This window comes from Trichechus manatus, unplaced genomic scaffold (assembly GCF_000243295.1).
Source record: "Trichechus manatus latirostris isolate Lorelei unplaced genomic scaffold, TriManLat1.0 scaffold00028, whole genome shotgun sequence".
NCBI classification, from domain to species: Eukaryota; Metazoa; Chordata; class Mammalia; order Sirenia; family Trichechidae; genus Trichechus; species Trichechus manatus.
In genome coordinates, this window is record NW_004443964.1 from 17724886 (window position 1) to 17744825 (window position 19940).

At 41.5% G+C, this 19940-nt stretch overlaps 1 protein-coding gene across 4 annotated transcripts in view; it reads right to left on the reverse strand.

The window, feature by feature from the left end:
- Positions 1-19259, reverse strand: part of MAP3K3 (mitogen-activated protein kinase kinase kinase 3) — a 56943-nt gene extending 37684 nt beyond the window's left edge. For 2 of the 4 annotated variants that reach the window (XM_023729363.1, XM_012554888.2), the window contains exons 1-3: positions 16563-19259; positions 14880-14972; positions 5742-5782 (exon numbers count right to left, since the gene is read on the reverse strand). In XM_023729363.1, coding sequence (XP_023585131.1) covers positions 5742-5782; positions 14880-14972; positions 16563-16658 — 230 coding nt within the window. In that variant the 5' untranslated portion in view covers positions 16659-19259. The remainder of the gene's footprint in view (positions 1-5741; positions 5783-14879; positions 14973-16562) is intronic. The other 2 variants (XM_012554890.2, XM_012554889.2) reach the window with 1 other exon arrangement.
- Positions 19260-19940: the final 681 nt, after the last annotated feature.

Here is a 19940-nt window from a genome sequence, read left to right on the forward strand (position 1 = left end):
AGAGTCACATAACAATGTATAAATTTTTGTATGGGAAAAAATAAAAAATAAAATAAATAAAAATAATAATAAACAGATAAAAAAATGTGTATCAGCCATATTTAACATTAGTGCATATTTAAAATGTATATCAGAAGTTAGGCTTCTCAGTGATATCTTCCCTTTCTTCTTAACATATGATTCTCTTTTTGTCTTTCATTCAGCCTACCTTTCTCTACATTTTTCTTTTCTTTTTCTTATCTGCTTTTACCCCTTCACCCTTCTTTTGAGCACCCCTCAGGTTTGCCAATAGTATCCACAAGTACTGCTCAGTCCCAAACATTTAATTTGTTCTACCACTTCAGCTTGGACCTTTCAAGCAATGGCAGTTCAGTATCATAGCAGGCCAACTGGGTTTAAAAACGATGTTCCAAATACTCCAGTTAGGAAACAGCTAGAAAGCCTGGGGATTTCAGCAGTCCTGAAAACATGTTATCAACTCCTGAGTGACTCAACTCCAGGAGTTGAAAGGTCTTTTCTGTTGTTAATTTTTGAGATTCCACAGGAATCTCAATACTGATTATGTTCAGAATTGAAATTCCTAAAATTAGACATCACAGAGTTAAAAGAATTCCCCTTGAGTTGGTTATATGACTGATCAGCTTTTTTAACCAGTGACATACCCAGGCATGTAAGTAGTATTGATATTGAGACTTTTCTAGAGATTAGATCAATTCAAAGAACAACTTCTATTAATTCGGATAAACACTTGTCCAAAAATATATTAAAATACGATTTGTTATGAAATACTCCAGTAAAATTTAAAAGGGGGTACAGACAAAGAACGATTGGCAAAATGCTGATAATGTTGAAGCTGGGTGACAGGTCCATGGCAGTTCAGAATAATATTCTCCCTACTTTTGTGTGTGTTTAAGATTTTCATAATAAAAAGCTTGAATACATGTAATAGGTTGAACTATATGAGACTGCTGATAGTCAACCATTTTTGATGTACAAAAATGGCAATTTCATATGGGTTCAACCTAATACTCTAAAATTTAGTAAAAACAAAAATAAGCAAAGAGGTACGTGAAATAGAACAGAGTATCAGAAAGACATATATATGTGTGTGTATACAGATATTAACTTAGACTACACTATAAGTAGCAGTAGGACAATTGGCTATCCGTTTTTTAAAAGTACACAAAATAAACTCAAATTGATTAAAGACCTGAATATTAAAAAAAATGTTTTTAAATACTGGAAGAAAATATAAGATTAAACAAAAATTGGAGTCGGAAGGTCTTCCTAAGCATAATATGAAATACTTAAGTCAAAATGGAAGGAGACAGATTTTGCAACTAAAACAAAAACTTCTGATGATAAAATAAACCACTGACAAAGTTAAAAAATACAAACATCAAACCTGGAGAAAATATTTGCAAAAATCAATAAGAAAAAGACAAACAACAGAAAAACAGGCAAAGCACATGATGAGAGAATTCACAGAAGAGTTATGAATGGCTAATAAACCCATGAAAAGATGTTAAATGTGATCAGAAAAATGAATATTAGAACACCTCATGCTAGGCTGGATGGAGTCATACTAGTCTGTCATGGAGTAGCACCACTCAGCCATGGAGCTTCTGCCCTTCTTGCCCTCCTCCATGTTGACAGGGAGAAGTGTTTGGTTCTTTTGTGTCTTCCCTTCTCCCCAGAGTGGGAAGTGGTATAACCAGAAGAAGAAGCAATAAGCCACAGGAAAGAGGGATTTAAGCCACTGGATTTTAATGAAACATGACCAGATAATTTCTTTCATGTTCTTCTCTAACAGATTAGTTTAAATCAGTAGGCAGCATAAAAGCCTTCATCATCTGGAACTGCGTTATCCAACATGGTAGCCATCAGCCACGTGGCTATTTCAATTAAAATTAAATTTAAAAATCAGTTCTTCAGTCGCACTAGCTGCATTTCAAGTGTTCACTAGCCATGTGGCCTAGTGGTTACTGTATTGGAGAGCACAGATAAAGAACATTTCCATTATAGCAGAAACTTCTAGTGGACAACGCTGATAATATATTACTATAAATTATAACTTAGACTTCACGCAAAGCCTAACATCTCAAAGATAATTCCTCCATAACTTTTTCTTCATCAATCACCACCTTTCATTTTTGGAAATTATACTGCTGGCTATATTATTAGTTTGTCTCCACCAGGCAATCCATCCATACTGTAACCCTTGTATTTTTTCCCTCAAATCAACTGTCCCAAACAGTGATACTGTTACGTACTGTCGAGATACGGGTGTTTTCTGGAGTCTTTTGAAAGAATGGTATTATGACTAAGAGCTGACATAAGGCTAATTTCCAAAATGTGAAGATAACTCATATTCCCACTTTCCCACTTCATCATTCTGACACCAGGCACCCACGTGGCACTTTCTCTCTCTAACCCTAACCACCCAGACTTGGGACTCCAGAAGTTAGGACTCTGTCCTTCCAGTCCCTGCCAAACAGGCAAACACCATTCTCTCTGTTGGTTCTCACTGACCCCAGTGGGTTCAATAATTTGCTAGAATGACTCATAAAACTCACGGAAACTATAACCTATAGTTACAGTTACCCATTTATTATAACCAGAAAAGATACAAGTGAAGAGATGCATCAGGCAAGGTCTGGTAGAGGTCCCAGCAGAGGGCCTCCACTATCCCCAGGGGTGTGCCACGCTCTCCCATGCATGGGTATTCTCACCCACCCAAACCCCCAAAAAAACCAAACTCACTGCCATCGAGTTGATTCCGACTCATAGTGACCCTACAGGACAGGGTAGAACTGCCCTGTAAGGTTTCCAAGGAGCACCTGGTAGACTTGAACTGCCGACCATTTGGTTAGCAGCCATAGCTCTTAACCACTACGCCACCAGGGTATGGGTCCCCTAGTCATTGGGACCCCAGTGAATATGCATGACCTGGGCCTTTATGCATAGTTAGTGACTGATCCTATAATGAGTATGTATGACTGCATTAGGCCTCCCTCCTTTCCTGAAGTTAGTCCACCAGGTGTGGGGCCTGTATAGTCCCTACTTGCCCAGCTATTTTGGAAAACAAAGGCATCTTGACTGCTCGGTTATTTTCAGAAACCAGAGTCAAAGAGCTGAACCAAGTTCTTTGTCCCACAAATGGCCTTCCATTAATTCCTAATAGTAAATTATATTCCCTTAATCAAGGCCACAGCAACAGCTCAAAAGGGGCCAGCCCTTCTGGATAAAATATGAGGAGACCACTCAGAAGTCCCTACCACACTGCTGGAAAAGGTCATCAGGCTCAAAGATAAATTTTCCTGCATTTGGCCTGGCAATGGGCCATTCAAAATCCCCTCAAGCAGTCCAAAAGTCTGGTCAAGATCATAAACCAGGACTTCTAGATTTGATAAAATCTAGGATGCTGCCATCACATCATCTGAATAACAGGCATTTTTAGGTCACTGCTTCAAAGAGGGGTCTAACACCTGTGACAACCACCCTGTCATGTTCTGAGTTAAGGTTTTCAAAGGGAAGGAGATCCTAATCTACAGTCCTTCTCTTCTGCCCTCCTGGGGCTGAGAGGGAGGAGGGGCAGGGGTTTGGTCCTCACCCTTTCAAAGCAAAGGAAAAGTCAGCCCACCAGAATGGATACCTGGCATAGATGAATGGGAAAAGTTACTTTTTCTTTCCTCTTTTGTGTCAATTCTGATTCTACAAGGGCCTACAATATTTAACTAGATACTGCTCACATTTCTCATTAAAAGAAAGCCCACAATGACATTCTCTACAAAATCCTAAGACATGAAATACGTGAAACCTTAGGAGCTTGAACTTGGCGTCCCTGCACCAAAGTCCTTTATAAAGTCCTCAATTCCACACCTAGTACAAACAGTAAAATGCCATGGCTCCTGAAAACAGCTCGGTAAAAAGAGAACGCAGTTTTCAAAACTTTGATACCAACTCTCTGCCACTCAGGGCTTCAAACGGCCATTCCTGCCTGACCACCTTAAATATTTGTGGTTTTGATCCGGCAGCTTCTCTGAAACCAAACACATACACTTTCTCAGTGTTAGTCCGCTCACTGTAACTGCATACCACTTCAGGAACAGGGAATTCAGGAGAGTGTAACTACATAATTAGGCTCCAGCACAACTGAGCTTTTGATTTCCTATCTGCTTCTGAAAACTGCTGCTTCAAGTCTAGCCTCCCTCCCAAACCTACATTGAAGTCAGGTCTGACGTGTGAAAAGCAGCAACAATGTGGTGACAATTTAACTTCCCTGCTACTGGCAGGACCCAGGAGGAGTAGCTGGGGACAGAGCTCAAAAGACATTCCTCCCTCCGGGCCTGGAACAGCCCTGGAGCCCATGGCAGCAGCAGGACCCTGGCTCAGCAGACCACACTTTCCGCATTGGGCAGCCTATGACAACCTTGCAGGCTGAGAGTGTATTTTTTTAAGGAAGAACAGCAGTCATAGATCTCCCTTGGAGCTGGCTTCAAAGGGGACTGAAAGTTGCCAGCAGGATAGTACTACCAGTACAAAGAATATTTGGAGGTACTAAGGTTCTGTGGTGGGACTCTTAAAAGTGGGAGGCCCTCATCCTCATGGGTATGCTCTCAGACTCTCCAGGTACTCAAAGCAAAGGAAGATGTGAGGGAGGATGTCAACAGAGGAGAAAGGCAAAGAGTGGGAAATAGATATTAAAAGCATTTACGTGCACACATAAGGAGCCCTGGAGGCCCAGTGGTTAAGCACGCACCTGCTAACCAAAAGGTCGGCAGTTCAAACCCACTGGCCCGCTCCACAGAAGAAAGATGCATCAGTCTGCTTCCATAAAGATTTACAGCCTTGGAAACCGTGTGGGGCAGTTCTACTCTGTCCTACAGGGTAGTTATGAGTCGGAATCGACTCGACAGCAATGGGTTTGGTTCAGTTTGGTTTGGTTTATGTGTACATGTGCCATGCACACACACACGAGCATGCAAACACAGTGTCCCAAATATTCCACAACCAGAGTTCTGTATGTTTTTAAAAAGTTTTTCCTTAAATAACTTGAGAAATTAAGTAGAGTCATATTTTTCTCCACTGAGAACTTCTACTTTGACTTCCTATAAAAACACCAACAACAAACCTAAAATACTGAAAATGGAGAAAGGACACAAAAGTTTTGTAATATTACTTTCGCTTCCCTAAAGAGGTAAGATTCAGAATATAGATGAAAAACTCCCCCTTTCTATATCCTCAAAGGATCTGAAATCTTTCACAAACGATGGCTTGATGCAGCTTCCCACGACCTGGGGACACGATAAAGACACTTCTAATTCACCAACCTGGCGCCTAAAGTGGACAAAGTCAGGGTTACTCTACCAGGGATACGAATGGTACCATGTCACAGGAGGATCCTGATCTCCCTTTAATGCCCACAGGTGGCAGAGTGTCCAGGTGCCTGAGTAGAACTGGAGTCCTGGCTTCCTTTCTCAGCATAATGGCATTATGCTGATTAGTAAAACATCAGCAGAATACAGCAGCAAGTAAGAGTCAGCAGTTGAAATGACTTCCAATCCTCAGAGCAGAAACAGATTCACTTGGTAGGCCAAGCCAAGGGTGAAACTCCCATTTATGCCCATCAACCCCATTATGCACAGGGATCACTACAGGGAAATGGCTTCCATGACCTCGATGCTTCCTGAGAACTTCAGCACACATGAACACAACCACTGATCAGAAGGCAGACTTACCGCCTCTCCCCGTTGTGCTCAAACTTGATTCTGACGTCACTCTGCCAAAAAGAATGATAGACAAGTTAGAGGTTTCTCTGGCATGTTCTGCTCCTGCTATTCCCAGGTAAGCCTTGGGCGATCCTTTAGCAACATCAGACAAACATCCCTGGTGGCTCATGCTCCAGCTTCTCTACCTAGATAGGCATTCCTTTCCAATACATTGCAGCCTTCCAGTTCTAATCACAGGGGCAACAAAGTCTTAAAACAAGATCTCTAGGGAGCTGCCCTAGCTCATGTTGCTCTGCTCTGACATGCCATTTCTAGCTTCATACACTATTTCCACAACGGGCTCTAGAGTTTCCCCCCCACCACACCACTTCCTGGCCAGGATACCTTTCCTTCTTGGCAGATGTGAATGAATAGAAAAAGAAATCTTGGTACTGATGTGACTTAGGCAACTTACTTATCCTCTTAGTTTTTCCATCTGAAAAGTGGGACTAAAAATACCTAATTTATAGAGCTGCTATGAGAACTAAATGAGATAAAGTAAAATACCTGATATACAGTAAATGTGCAATAAATGATTGCTACTGCTGCAGCTGTTACTGTTACTCCTACTATTGGTTTCCAAGATCCTCCCAAGGTTATCTCAGTGGGGGTAAAGTGGGACCCTGGACAAATTAGCCTCATACATTGTCCCCAGTCTTATCCAAAATGTCCATCATGGGTAGCTTGTAACCTCCATGAGGGCCAGGATCATGTCTATCTTGTTCTGTTCGCCCAGTACAAAGCAAAAGGAATGGCATATTAATGTTTGTGCTTAATAATATTTGTTAAATGGATGAATAAATTGAAATGGATGAACAACTCAGTGTAAACATCAGAAGTAAGAGGAAGTAAAAGTGTTAGAATGTTAACAAGCAAATCAAGGATGGAGAGATATTGCAAAGGGGCAAACCAACAACTTGAAGGAGTTATAAAATGGCAGGAAAAGAGAAGAGATATTACAGAAGAAAAGAACAGGTAAAGAGGAAAAAGAAGACTGTCAAGAAACCAGCAAAGTATAGAGATGGAGGAGAGAAAGTACATAGTCAGTGAATGAAAACTATACTGGGAAAGACAAATGCATAACTGTGGCTTGGAAAAAAGAAGAAGATGTAAGAGTATCTCAAGGTGACGAACATACAGCAGACAGAGCAGATGGCAGAAAAGGGCGAGGGTTGCAAAGGTAGTGTGCATGCATGAAGGACTCCCTTTTCTCCAGAGATTAGGGGGCTGGAATTCTCTTCAGGCCCAGAAAGGATGTCCACTGAATTGGATCAGTGATTCTAATTTATACTCTTAAAAATTAATGACCACATATTTCAAAAAATATTTAGTGTGAACAATGCAAATCTCTTTGATGTCTGGCTTAACAGGAGGCAGCTGGATTCTCGTATCTGCTTCTGCATTCAATCTACCGCGATATCACATGTCATGCAGCCTCTCCACTGGAAAACTCCACTGTACATTCTTGACAGACAGAGAGTGCAAAAGGCAAATAATATCTTAGTATTATTATGAAAATAGTATTGACCTCATGGACCCCCTGAAACAGTGTAGGGAACCCCTTCGGGGTCCTCAGAACACACTTTGAGAATCAATGAATTAGAATATAAGAGCTGAAAGGAAATTTCCCATCAACTAACCCTACTATTTTAAAGATGAGGAAATTAGGGCTCAAAGAGCTTAAGTGTCCCTACAAAGTTCACACACTAAACAGTGGACAGAAAGACTCCTCTGAGGAACAGGCCTGCAATGTGATGGCTCATCCTTTAATATGGACCACTTCATCCATTAGTAATACATGAGCACAGCTAATATTTATTGAACATTTACTATGTACTTGGCATTGTTCTAAGCATGTTACATATATTAACTAAATCAATCCTCACCACAGGTACTATTATTATCTCTATTTTACAGAAAAAACTGAGTTACAATGAGGTTAATTTCCTTAAAGTCACACTGCTTATAAGGACAGAGCTAGGATTTGAACCCTGGAAGTCTAGCTCTTAACTACCACGCTATGCTACAACTAAAGTGTCACACAGGCAAACGAGGCTTATTTTACCCATAGATGCAGGACTATCAAAGGATCTTTTGTGACCTTATTTTTTTGGAACTCATGGTGGAGGAGATGGAAAGCTCCCCATATCTGGGGTGAGTAATGGAGCACAGCCATGAGACTGGGTACCAGTCATGCAGCAAGCTTGGGGAACCAGCAGTGGAGCCTATGACTGAGGCTGTGGGTGGATAGGGATGGCGGAGGTAGAATGGCGGGCAACTTATTGCCATCTTGCTTGAATTCTAGATGAGTCTGAGTGTGTGTGTATGTGCGCGTACACATCCAGGAAGGCAGGGCAGTGCTGTGGAGGAAGTCATTGTGGAGACTCAAGGAATATGACTGACAGCAGTTTTTTCACTTTCTCCTTTCCCTTGAAATGCTAAAAGCAGTCACCATGGTAAAGGCTCTCCAAAGTATGGTGCCCGAGAAATGCTGCTCAGCTCTGACATGCCATTTCTAACTTCAAACACTCTACCTCCCCAACTGGCTCTGGAGTTTTCCAAGTACTAACTGCACTTGGTAGCCTTGTGTGTTCTCTCAGTGGGGTTACCATGTCCTTTCACCTATTCTTGCCTACAGCCCAGCACACTTTGGTGTAGCCCTCATTCATACACTGGCACATTACATTTACACACACCTATGAAGGAACCTGAAGGGGGCCTGGTAACACAGTGGTTAAGTCCTCAGCTGCTAACTGAAAGGTCAGTGGTTTGAACCCACCAGCTGCTTCACAGGAGAAAGACGTGGCAGTCTGCTTCCGTAAAGAGTACAGCCTTGGAAACCCTGTGGGGCAGTTCTACTCTTCCTACAGGGTTACAGGGTCGCTATGAGTTGGAATTGACTTGATGGCAATGAGTTTTTGTTTGTTTGTTTTTATGAAGGAACCCCGTCAGTCCATTTACGGGACTGAAGAAACTAAATTTATTTCATGGTGGAGTCATAATCCAAGCACTAGTCTACGTGAATTTAGTCAGAAAGGGGATTAAATTTTCCTTTCAACACACAAATCACTCCTACCTAAAACTAACCAAGCCTATGAGTAGTAAGCCGTGTAAACAGAGATGTCTAAGGCACCAAATCCCTTCTCTGATGTGTTGACAACTTTTCCAGAGGAAGATGCAGGCCCATGATCAGCTTCCCTGTGCCACACGGTATGCTCAAATCTGCCTAGTTCCTAAATCTCAGTTTCCCCTGTCAGGCTGACCATAACAAGTAATGGATAAGGAAAGTTTAGATAAAGATAACTTAATCAGCTCCTTCCCGCTAACCATTCTCCTTGACCACTCTGAGGCATTTCGCACTGGTGATCACATAGTCTTTCATTCGGTTCTCTCCCCCACTGACTTCTGTGACTCTATCCCAGCCCAGGGAACCACTCTAACCACTTCTGCTTCTTTGCTAGTTCCTCTTCTTCATGCCCTTTCCCAACCCTCCCACAACATGTGACCACTCCTCAGTGTTTGGACTTTTGGCCTCTGGGATTTCTCCCCTTCTCCTCACACTTTCTCTCCAATGGGATAAACTTAATCTGTCAACTTCTAAATTGAAGATTCCCAAATCTCTATGTCCAACCTCAATCCCTCAATCAAAATTTCATCTGCCTGCCACATATTTGGGGCAGATACATAGTTTTTAAGAATGCAGCTCTAAAGTCAAACTGCCTGGCTTCAAATCCTGGCTCTACAATTTCCTAGCTGTGACCCTGAGCATGTTACTTAACCTCTCTGTGACTCAGTCTCCTCATCTGTAAAGTGAGGATAATGATAGTACGTATCTCATGGAGTTATCGAAAGAATTAAATGATATAATTTGGGTAAAGAGATTAGAATGTTGTTGTGTGCTGTTGAGTCAGTTCCAAATCATAGCGACCCTACAGGACAGAGTAGAACTGCCCCATAGGGTTTCCTAGGCTGTCATCTTTATGGAAGCAGATCGCCAAATATTTTCTCCCGTGAAGCCACTGGTAGGTTCTAACTGCCAACCTTTAGGTTAGCAGCCAAGTGCTTAACCCTTGTGACACCAGGGCTCCTTAAAGAGATTAGAGTAGTACCTGACATATAATAAGTGCTCAATAAATACTACTACAGGTCCGTAATCCTTTAGCCAAAACCTTTGGGGCCAAAAAGTGTTTCAGAATGCAAACGTTTTTGGATTTAGAGAGGTAATGTAGTGTACCTTTTCCACAGCACGTGAGGCCCCCAGGGTGTCTGGGACAGCACTCCCCTGGCAGAGGCAGAATGCTCACAAGGATGCCACACACACCCCTGCATTTCCTAGCCTCTCTTGCTGTTAGCTGGGGGCCTTGTGACTAGTTCTGACCAAGAGCTGGAAAGAGAATTGAGTTCTACACTCTCTTCCTCAGTGGCCATGTGTTCCAGATGGTACAGTTATAGGACAGTGGATCCTCCATTAATCCAGGTCCCTAAATGACTGTGGGGAGTACCATCCTCTCCTCCCTCACACTGGACAGGTAGCATGATCAAGAAATAAACTTTTATTTGTTAAACTCACTGAGATGTTGGGGTTTATTTGGTAACACAACACAAGCTAGTTATCCTGGCTATCCTAATCTTTCACTGAAAATTATGACTATTCACGAGTGGAATAAAGCCTATAGATAATCCTGTGTCAGTTCAGGCAAAGTTTTGTTGCCAAATGAGTTTGCTACAAATTTACAGAACAAAATGAAACTTTTAGTTTGCAGTATTTTTTGGACTTCAGAATTGCAGATAAGGGATTATAGACCCACAAAAACCACACACACACTCAGAGTTTTTTCACTGTGATCTCAAATTCAATCTATCCATTTGTGTCTGCATCAACCACCCTCCTAAACTAGCCTCCCTTTTCAGTGTCACTATTTCTAATGATGGTACCACTCTCTCATCTACACAGGCTCAAGCCTCTGAGTTCTGCTTGATTCTTTCCTTCCTTTCCCCCTCAGAGCATAGCAAGTTCCAATTCTCCCTTCCAAGCAAGGTGTGAGACCTTGCTTCCCATTCTCCCTGTCACTACCCTCACTGAGCCCCTTTCCCCTCACTCCTGGATTCCTAAAGCAGCCTCTGTACCTCTCGGCTTCTTCCTTCCAACCCACTCACGTCCCTTCCTTGTTAAAAAAGTAATCAGTGACACCCATGACCTTTAGAATAAAGTCTAAATCCTCACTATCATTCAGAATCTGCTGGAATGCAGGCTCATTCAGTTTACCTAACCATCTCACACTGCTCCCCACAGGAACCCTCCTCTCCAGCCAGATCAATGCCCATCCTATTTCTTGAACTATGCCATATTCATTCCTTCCCTAGGCTGCTAACAGTCTGTTTTCCAACCTACAGTGCACCCTTCCTCCTTTCTACCTAACAATGTCTCCAGGTGGCACAGTTTGCACTTGACTGGTAACCAAAAGGTTTGTCGTTTGACTCCGCCCAGCACATCAGGGAAGAAAAGGTCTGCCGATCTCGTTCTATAAAGATTACAGCCAAGAAAATCCTATGCAGCAGTTCTACTTTGTTTAACACATGAGGTCGCCATGAGTCAGAATCCACTTGACAGCACAAGACAACACCAACAACAAATGTTTACACATCCTTCATAGCATGGTTCAAGTGCCACCTCCTCCAGCAGTGATCCATAATGCCTTCGGCCCAAGCTCATCCTCACTTCCTGGCCTCCCATAGCACTTACTATCTGTAGCATACATTTAGGCACAACCACATCCTACCTTAGCTTCTTTTTCGCATTATGTGTATTTCTCATTTCCTATTTCCTGGGATGCAGGGAACATGACTTATATTTCTTTTGTGTATCTAAGAAGCTTGACTATAGGCACATGTTGAACTGAATGAAGAGGTACTACAGCTTCTGAGAAAAAAGTTCCTGTACAAAAATTCAGGTCTAGGCAGGCTCAAGTCCCCTGGCCCACCACAGCCAATTTGGTGAGAGGACTATTGAGAGCCACGCCCAGAGAGACAGGCAGTGCAGGCCTCCAGGCTGCACTACAGATTCGGGAACTCAGCAGGGTCAACAGGAGTAACCAACAATGACACCTAAGTTAGGCAGAAATACGACCTTCTCAAAGTTTGAAACTGACAATTGAACACGTAACCCAAGAGTGCTCTCAAGAATCCAGAAAAATTAAACTGTTTAGACAAAGGTTGTGAACTAATGTGACCTGGCAAAGGTCTCAGTTTGCCATTATCCCTCATACCCTCTCCCTGATTCTGTATTGCTCCCACTACCCTGTATTTGCTATATACCCCCCATGTCTTTGGCACTGGAGTCTTTACTTTGCCAAAGACAGTAAATAAATGAGAGGGAGAAAAAAGGCAACTAAAATAAACATTTTATTTGTAAATATGACTCAGAAAAGCCCTAAGAGATCACAGAAAAGATTATAAAGTAACTTTCTCACAAAATATAATGCTAGGCTTCTGTGTTGCTTTCAACACGTTTTATTTTCAAACTAGCCAGCCCATAACAACCCTTGAAAAAGAAGGGAGGTCCTGAAGAGCCAGGTCTATTGCAGGAACAGCAAAAGGCAGTCTGCTCAATCCCTGATCCTGCTTGGGGAACAGCTCCTGGCATTCTCTTCCTCTGGAACTGACAGCCAAGGTCCTGCCCTGCCTGTGCTTGCTATGAAGAAAGGAGCTTTTTCATTCCGAAGCACCCACCAATGAACATCTGGAGGGTCAGACCCAGACCCTGGGGTCTGTTCAAAGCCTCTACTTACCATTTTGATAAGATTCAAGGGAAATAGGGATCAGTGGAAATAAGAATTATATTTCTTCCTCCACTAGAATTTTCAAAAATTAGGCTAGCTTCAGAAGTTTGCAAAGGACCATCAGACAGACAGTAATGATAATCCAGTAAAGGTAGAAAAACTTTAACCCCTTCAGTTCCATGACCTGGTTAGAAGTTTTCACCAGAGCTCATACCCACAATACCAGAACATCACAGAAGTGATGTTATCACCACTGCTTTACATTTGTACATTCGTTTTACAATGTACGAAGTGCTTTACACTCTGCTGTTGACCTTACAACAACCTTAAGAGGTAGACTCAGTGGGTATTACTATGTCTATATTTCAGATGGAAAAACTATGGTTCAGGAAGGTTATATGACTTACAAATGGTAAAATTACTGTGAACAAAAGTCCCAAGATCTAGGTTTGCTTCCTGGCTCTACTCAATACCTTTGTGAAAGAGCTTTGTAAACCTTAAAGTATTATTCACATGCTATAGTTGTTGTACAACGGCAAGAGTGAAAGCACTCTGTAAACTGTAAAATCCTATATTAATGGATACCAACAACTCAATGACTCCTAGGCAGTGCTCTTCTCACTACATGAAACTATCCACTCCACAGAGGACTAGCGCCCACTGATAAAGCACTGAGATGATGACTGCTAAAAGGGACGTTGCACATCATGGCCTGCAAAACCAACCACAGTTCCTAGCCATACTCAGGATGTGTCAAACATCAAGGAATAGTCAGCCAGCTCTCATCACACTGCAGGCTACCAGGGACCCAGTGTACAGGAAAGAGAATACAGAGAACACAGATCCCACCTCCTAGCACATAGTTTATGGCTGGCACCTCATTGCCCATCTACTTCCACAGCTGTTCAGAATGCTTATTTGTTCTCAGATGCATTCTCTTTTTCAATTCGTTTACTTAGAGCTTGTTTACTTAGAGAAAAGGAAAGTCTTGCTAAGCAGAGATATTAAATAAGGTTTTCCAGGCCTCAGCCCCCAAACAATTCTGTCAATAAGCCTACAGCTCCTCTGGCTTTCTTGCTGTGCCAAGCTTGAGCCCCACAAGGTTGTATCGATCTCAACTATGCCTTGTAGCCAGCACTGCCATTCTCACACTGAAGGGCTGTTTGCCTCTGCCAACACCATTTCACCCTTGAATAAACCACCTACCCTGCTAGCCAAAATACTTGGTTACTTTCAACAGGACTCCGCAATTTGAATCTTTAGTTCGACTCAATGCCCAACGTGGCATCTCTTAGCCATTTAAACTAGGTTTTGATCTTTCATTCCTCTTCTTCCTAAGCATGTGCCTTCTGGTGGAAGAACTGGTAATGGAGAAAATGGTTTCATCTTATCCCAGGCCTAAGCTAACAAAACAACAATAGTAAATGTGAATTCACTCTGTAAATTGTAAAGTCCTACGTTAATGGATTATCAACATCTCTGGACTCCTAGGCCAGGTTCTTTTTACTACACTAAGCTGTAAACACCCCCTCTACATGCACATCCCCAACCCTACATTCACCCAGACTTGTTCCCTCTTTCTGCTTTCAGGATCTTGCTGAAGAATACCTCTCCTGGTCAGAAGCTGGACTTCTACTATACTTACCAGAAGAGACCATTCTACTACCTTGACTTCATTACTGGGAAAAGCTATTAGGACATTTTCATTGCCCTTTTATTCAACGTTAGCATAAAATTTGAGCTTCAATTTCTAAAAAGCTATGTTCTACGGCTTCATATTTCCCCCAGATCTTCCGTTCCCCCTGGAACAGAATCCTAAGATAGGATTCCCACCGATGAGTTTATCACAATGCCTAGAAATTTGTTGCCTGTGTGAAAGGAATGAAGGTACCAATGAATCTCCCAGTATATACTGAATTTCTTGCCCAAAAAATCAATAGTCCCTTATATTTAGTACATAAAGCTGTGCTGACCAATACGATAGTCACTAGCCACATGTGACTATTTAAATTAAATAAAATTTAAAAGTCAGTTCCTCAGTTGTTCAATAGCCACATATGACTAGTGGCTCCCATACTGGAGAGCACTGACACAGGTACTCCCATCATCACAGAAAGCTTACTGGGAAGCACCAAGCGAGGCTGCTTATGAATAACACTGTTGTGAGAAATGGCGACCAGAGGCACAGAACATACAGGTCATCAGTAACCAGCGCTCCCTACAGACGCTGTAAAACAACTCATCTGGGAAATGAATTCTACACTCTTCCAGCACTAGTATCAAGACTAAAAAGCACATTTCAGCTTTAAGGGTTGATTCAGTTCCTTACCAAAAATTTCTTTTTCTCAGTGGCCCCTGCACATGAGCCTGTTGTTACTGTGGGGCTGTTCAGAAGGGCTGGGCTGCTGCTGTTGTGCTTTTTCTTTAAAAACAAAAAACTGAGGTTAATTTATATCCTCCATGCAACAGAAAAAGTTTGACGCTATTCAAGTAAATTGCGGGTCCACAGAGCCAGTACCTCGACAGGATTATTTCCTAACCAGTACTCCTTTTCACAGCCTTGTCCCTTCATAAGCACTTTATTCCACTGACACAGTAGCAGGCACAGTAAAAGATCAGGACTTTCTTATAACAGATTTTAGGCTCTAAGCAGGATTCCTAAAAGATAATACCCCTTTTCAAGTAATTACTGGGAACCACTCCGTCCCTCCTCTTACCAGCCTGGTCCCTCTGAGCCTTCCAACTCAAGAAAGCCTCCCCTATTCACCCACTAGCTGATATCCACACAAACAGTCCAGTTTGGAGAAAGATCAGCTGACTGGAGCGTATTAGCAAGCACACTCCACATAGGAAGACAGGAAGGAAAGTGAGGTCATTAGGCTCAAGCCTGGGGGAGGGGACTCACTTCTGGTAAGAACGCTCCTTCCAAAAGCGGCTTTGAATGCAAACCAGTTGCAGCAAGTAAGAACTCACATAATTAAACAGACCTTAAAATACTATATGAAAATAATACAAGAATGGGCCCTAGTATGTTGTTCCCCCAGTTCTATAAGGTAACCACAAAAATAAAAGCAGCTTCTGAAACTAATCCTTCTGTTATAACATGAAACAAAAGGACTCAGGGCCCTAATATTTCCAAAGGCAGGAAATACTCTGGGAGCTACATCTAGTAGACCCCAGACAGACAACCTTCTAGGGCCTTATACTTTCTCCAAGAACCAAGGGTACTGCTGAAGAATTGGTGGACAAGGTGCAAAGGAGGAAAGAGGGGGTTCGCTGATAACAAAGAGAACCACAAGAGAGAATGTCATGGAAAAATGTTCGTCAAACATGTCCAACTGATACAGTGCTGGAAACCCACTGGGGAGGAAAGCTCTCCTTCGTTCACTTCTTTCTGCAGGCCTAAGTGCCCAGGCAACAAGGAGGCAGATGACACTAGAGTTGAGAAGATTCTCAAGAGCACATAAAGTTAAATATCACCAAAAATAAGAACTGTTTTCCTTAAGAAGCAGACAACTCCACTAAAGCAAGTACTCTCAAATTACCTGAGTTCATAAGGGGAAACAACTATTGTTGTTTGTTGCCTTTCGAATATATTAGGTGACCTTTTAATAAGTAAATACTTTTCCCTTCCTAGTTATATTTTATGTAAGCTAATATCAAAATTAACTTTTCTTGAGTATGTATAACTAAAGGAAGCTAAAAACTTTCTGAGTTAGGAATTGTGAATCTGGATAAAATATCTGCCAAATAATCAGTAAAGAAAAAGAATAAAAGACTTATATGAAAACTGTCTCCACAATAAGCGATGAAGAGCTATTGGGGTCAGATGCACAAGGTTCTGGACTCCAATCATGCACCCACACCTTGGTTGGTACATACCACTTAGCGTTTAACAGACTGTGAAAGAAAGAGGCCAACAGCATCCAAGCCTGCTATTAAAGTACCCTTGGCTTCTCAAATATTTCCCATTTGAAAACCCCTCCCCAACAAATCTAGCTAGCACACACACCTGCCTGTTTGGGTGACCCGTGTCCTTGTTCTTCATGGTCTCATATCCAGGCAGCCGGGGACGTCGGCTCATCTGGAGAGCCACCAGATCCTTCATGATCGAGTCCAACGCTTCTTGTTCGTCTGCAGTAAAAGAGAACACATGGGCTAAGATACTTAAACACAGACCAGCAAAAGTACTTGCACAGATTATAGGACTAATACTCAGGAATTCTGCCCAAGTGAAATGACAGACCCTGCAACTATAACATGCATTTGATGCCTCTGAAAGCAGATAACTGAGGTCAGATCATGTCAATTTGAATTTTAAAGGATTCTTAACAGCTCCCCAATCAGATTTCTGGCACCAGTATTTACTAATTGATGTGCGTGTGCATGCATGCACAGTCGCACGCTCAAGCAGAGCAATATGTCCAGTGCCAGAAAAACTCAGCGAGGAAAGAGATGAGAAGTTGCTGTGAAGAACAATTCAGCACAGCACGGTAGAATAGTGAATGAAAAGATGAGTTGGTAGAGAGCTGATTATGGGACAGGGTCAGCATAAACCTATTAAAGCATCACATGTACGAAAGCACATTTTAAAAGGTATCAAACAAGGACCTCATGTAGCTGTTTTGAAGAGAAGTTGTTTTACAAGCCTAGCCTCTAAATACCCCGAACCCATTACAAGTTTATAGGCTCTCTGCTTCCCAGAGGGAAGTCAAAAGACAGTTCTATTGTTTTTCTACCCTTACTGACCAAGCAATGCAATGTCTCTGCCTTAGTGGCATTACTTTCAATCTCTTTTTCTTGAAACAGCATATAGTATTAGAGTTCTCATGTATTAAGGACAGCTGGCGAAAACCCAGAAGCCAAATCAGCCCAATGCAATGTTTTGCAAAATTTTCCTAGGTCCTTCAAAAGGTCCTTATCCACCCAGACAGCACTGAACAGACTTGAAAAATAAATAAATTGTTTATTTTTTGTGTCAATAAGAGTTGAAAACAATCTGCTGATCTAGAAGGGAACATGAGGGATAAGTTGGTATACTTCGCTGTGGTGACAAGTGACTCACTTGGGGCACACCTTAAAAGAAGAACGTACTAAAGACTCCACCCAAGGAGAGTGCCTATCTCCTGCCCTTTATCATCATTGCTCTTGGAAATACTCTAATATTCCTTGGAAAGGAAAGAACAGTATGAAGTATAGGAAGCAGAATCACTCCATTCTCTTCTCCCATGCTATCTGCGTCTCCTCGCTTCCTAGACCAAATGTACTCAGGTGCCCCCTTTGCCCTTTGAGGGGGTGCAGGAAAGGAAGGAGAAGGGTTCCTACGAAGAGATTTTTTCCTGTTCAGAAAAGTGAAATTAAATTTAAATCTTGCAGGAAAAGCAACAATAAAGTAGTCTCCCATATAATTCCACTTCAAAATATGAGAGTCACATAGCTGTACTACTGAAAGCACATGGTAAAGGGAATAATGAATGAGGAAGAAGTGGATACCTCTAGAAAGATATCTGTCAAAATTAAAATACATAAATCTCACCAATTATTATATATTTTCTATTAATTACCCTATAGGCTCCTTAAAGCAAATTTGCTTATTTTTTTGTTTTGTTTTTAACTTCTTAATCAAGGTTTAAAAACTAGATCACAGCATCTCAACTAGGAAGACTGGCTTATATATTAAATTGGCTTATATGTATTATTAAGTATAACACACATATTAAATTAATTGGGCCAACTGTAACAGTAAATCGGATAAACAGAAAGAGGATTATGACTAGATAGGTGTTTTCTAAGGTGCATCCAGCAAACTAGGAGCAGAATGCATAGCGTTTTCAGTATCAATGTACCTACCCTTAGAAATGAGGATTTCAGTTGTTGGATATTAAACCAGACACACACACACACACAACCACCTTCCAAATCAAATCGACAAGCGTGACTGGAGAAACCATTTCTAATTCTGGAGAGGACGATGCTATTATAAGAGCTGGTTTATCAGGTTGACAAATTCTGTTTCCAGGAAGCTAACCAATTCCTGGCATTACTTAATGGATAAACTTGTTTGGTAGTTTCAGGGCTGAGAACACACGAGAGGAATGGTTTGGCACTATCTCCTGAAATCAGGGACAACTGACACAAGTGAAGCAGTTAGAGAATCTGATTTTGTGCCAAAGTAGAATACACTGCTATGGGCAGATAGGTTCTTAAACTAATACTTCAAACTGAGAACGGATAAAGACAGGAAGTAAATCAAGTGGCTCTTTTAGGCATTTCTTCCTGGACTGAGATTTTAACCAAATTATCAGCGCTTTTCTGGTAGCATTCCTTAAAAATAAAAAAAATTTAAAAAAACAAGTAAATAAACAAAACCTTTTAAAACAAAAAGCAGTTTTCTTAGAGTGCCGTAGTTAGGAAAACAAACTTTGGAGTGAGAAAAGAGCTGGGTTTAAGTCCTGAATCAAATTATGGACTAGCTAGGAGGCCCTGAGCGAATCACTCATTCTCCCTAAGCCTCAATTTCTCCATTTGTAACATGGTGATAATAAGAGTAAAATTTAACAGAGCTGTTGTGAGAGTTAAAAGGAAAAAAAAATACTTCTAAATCATTTTTTTCATGGTCCTTAACACTAAAAGATGAGCCCTGGTGGTGCAATGGTTACGCACTCGGCTGCTAACCGAAAGGTCGGCGGTTCACACCCACCAGTGGCTCTGTGGGAGAAAGACCTGGTGATCTGCTCCTGTAAAGATTATAAACAAGAAAAGCCTATGGGACAGTTCTACTCTGTCATACAGGGTCACTATGAGTTGGAAACCACTCAATGGTACACAACAATTAACACTCAGAAATGCTAAAAAAATGCTAGTTATTATTATCGTCAATAGAAATTGGAGGCCACATAATCTACCCTAACACTTAATTTTACTCCTGGATTTTTATTAATCATTAGCAATAATCATTTACTGAACATGTATCATATATTCTACGTTAGAAAAAATTAAGGAGAATCTTGGAGGTGTTCAAACTGTAGGAATAAAAGAACAAACACAAATATGATACATACATAGACTGAATCAGACAATATACAAACCAGAATACATAAACATAAATGTATAAAAATATATCTTTTTAAAGTGTGAGTAGCAAGAGTTATATAGACAATATCACAAGATACATTAACAGAATAAAGATTCTTTCAGAAAAGCAAGCTGTTCCAGCTTAGGTGTTGTTAGCTGCCAACGAGCAGCCCCAGACTCATGGCGACCCCACGCACAAGGGGACGAAACGCTGCCCAGTCCTGTTGCCATCCCCAGGATTGGCTGCAGATCAGACATTGTGATCCATGAGAGTTTAAATAAAAAACTGGAGAAGGAGAAAGGACATGAGGAATAA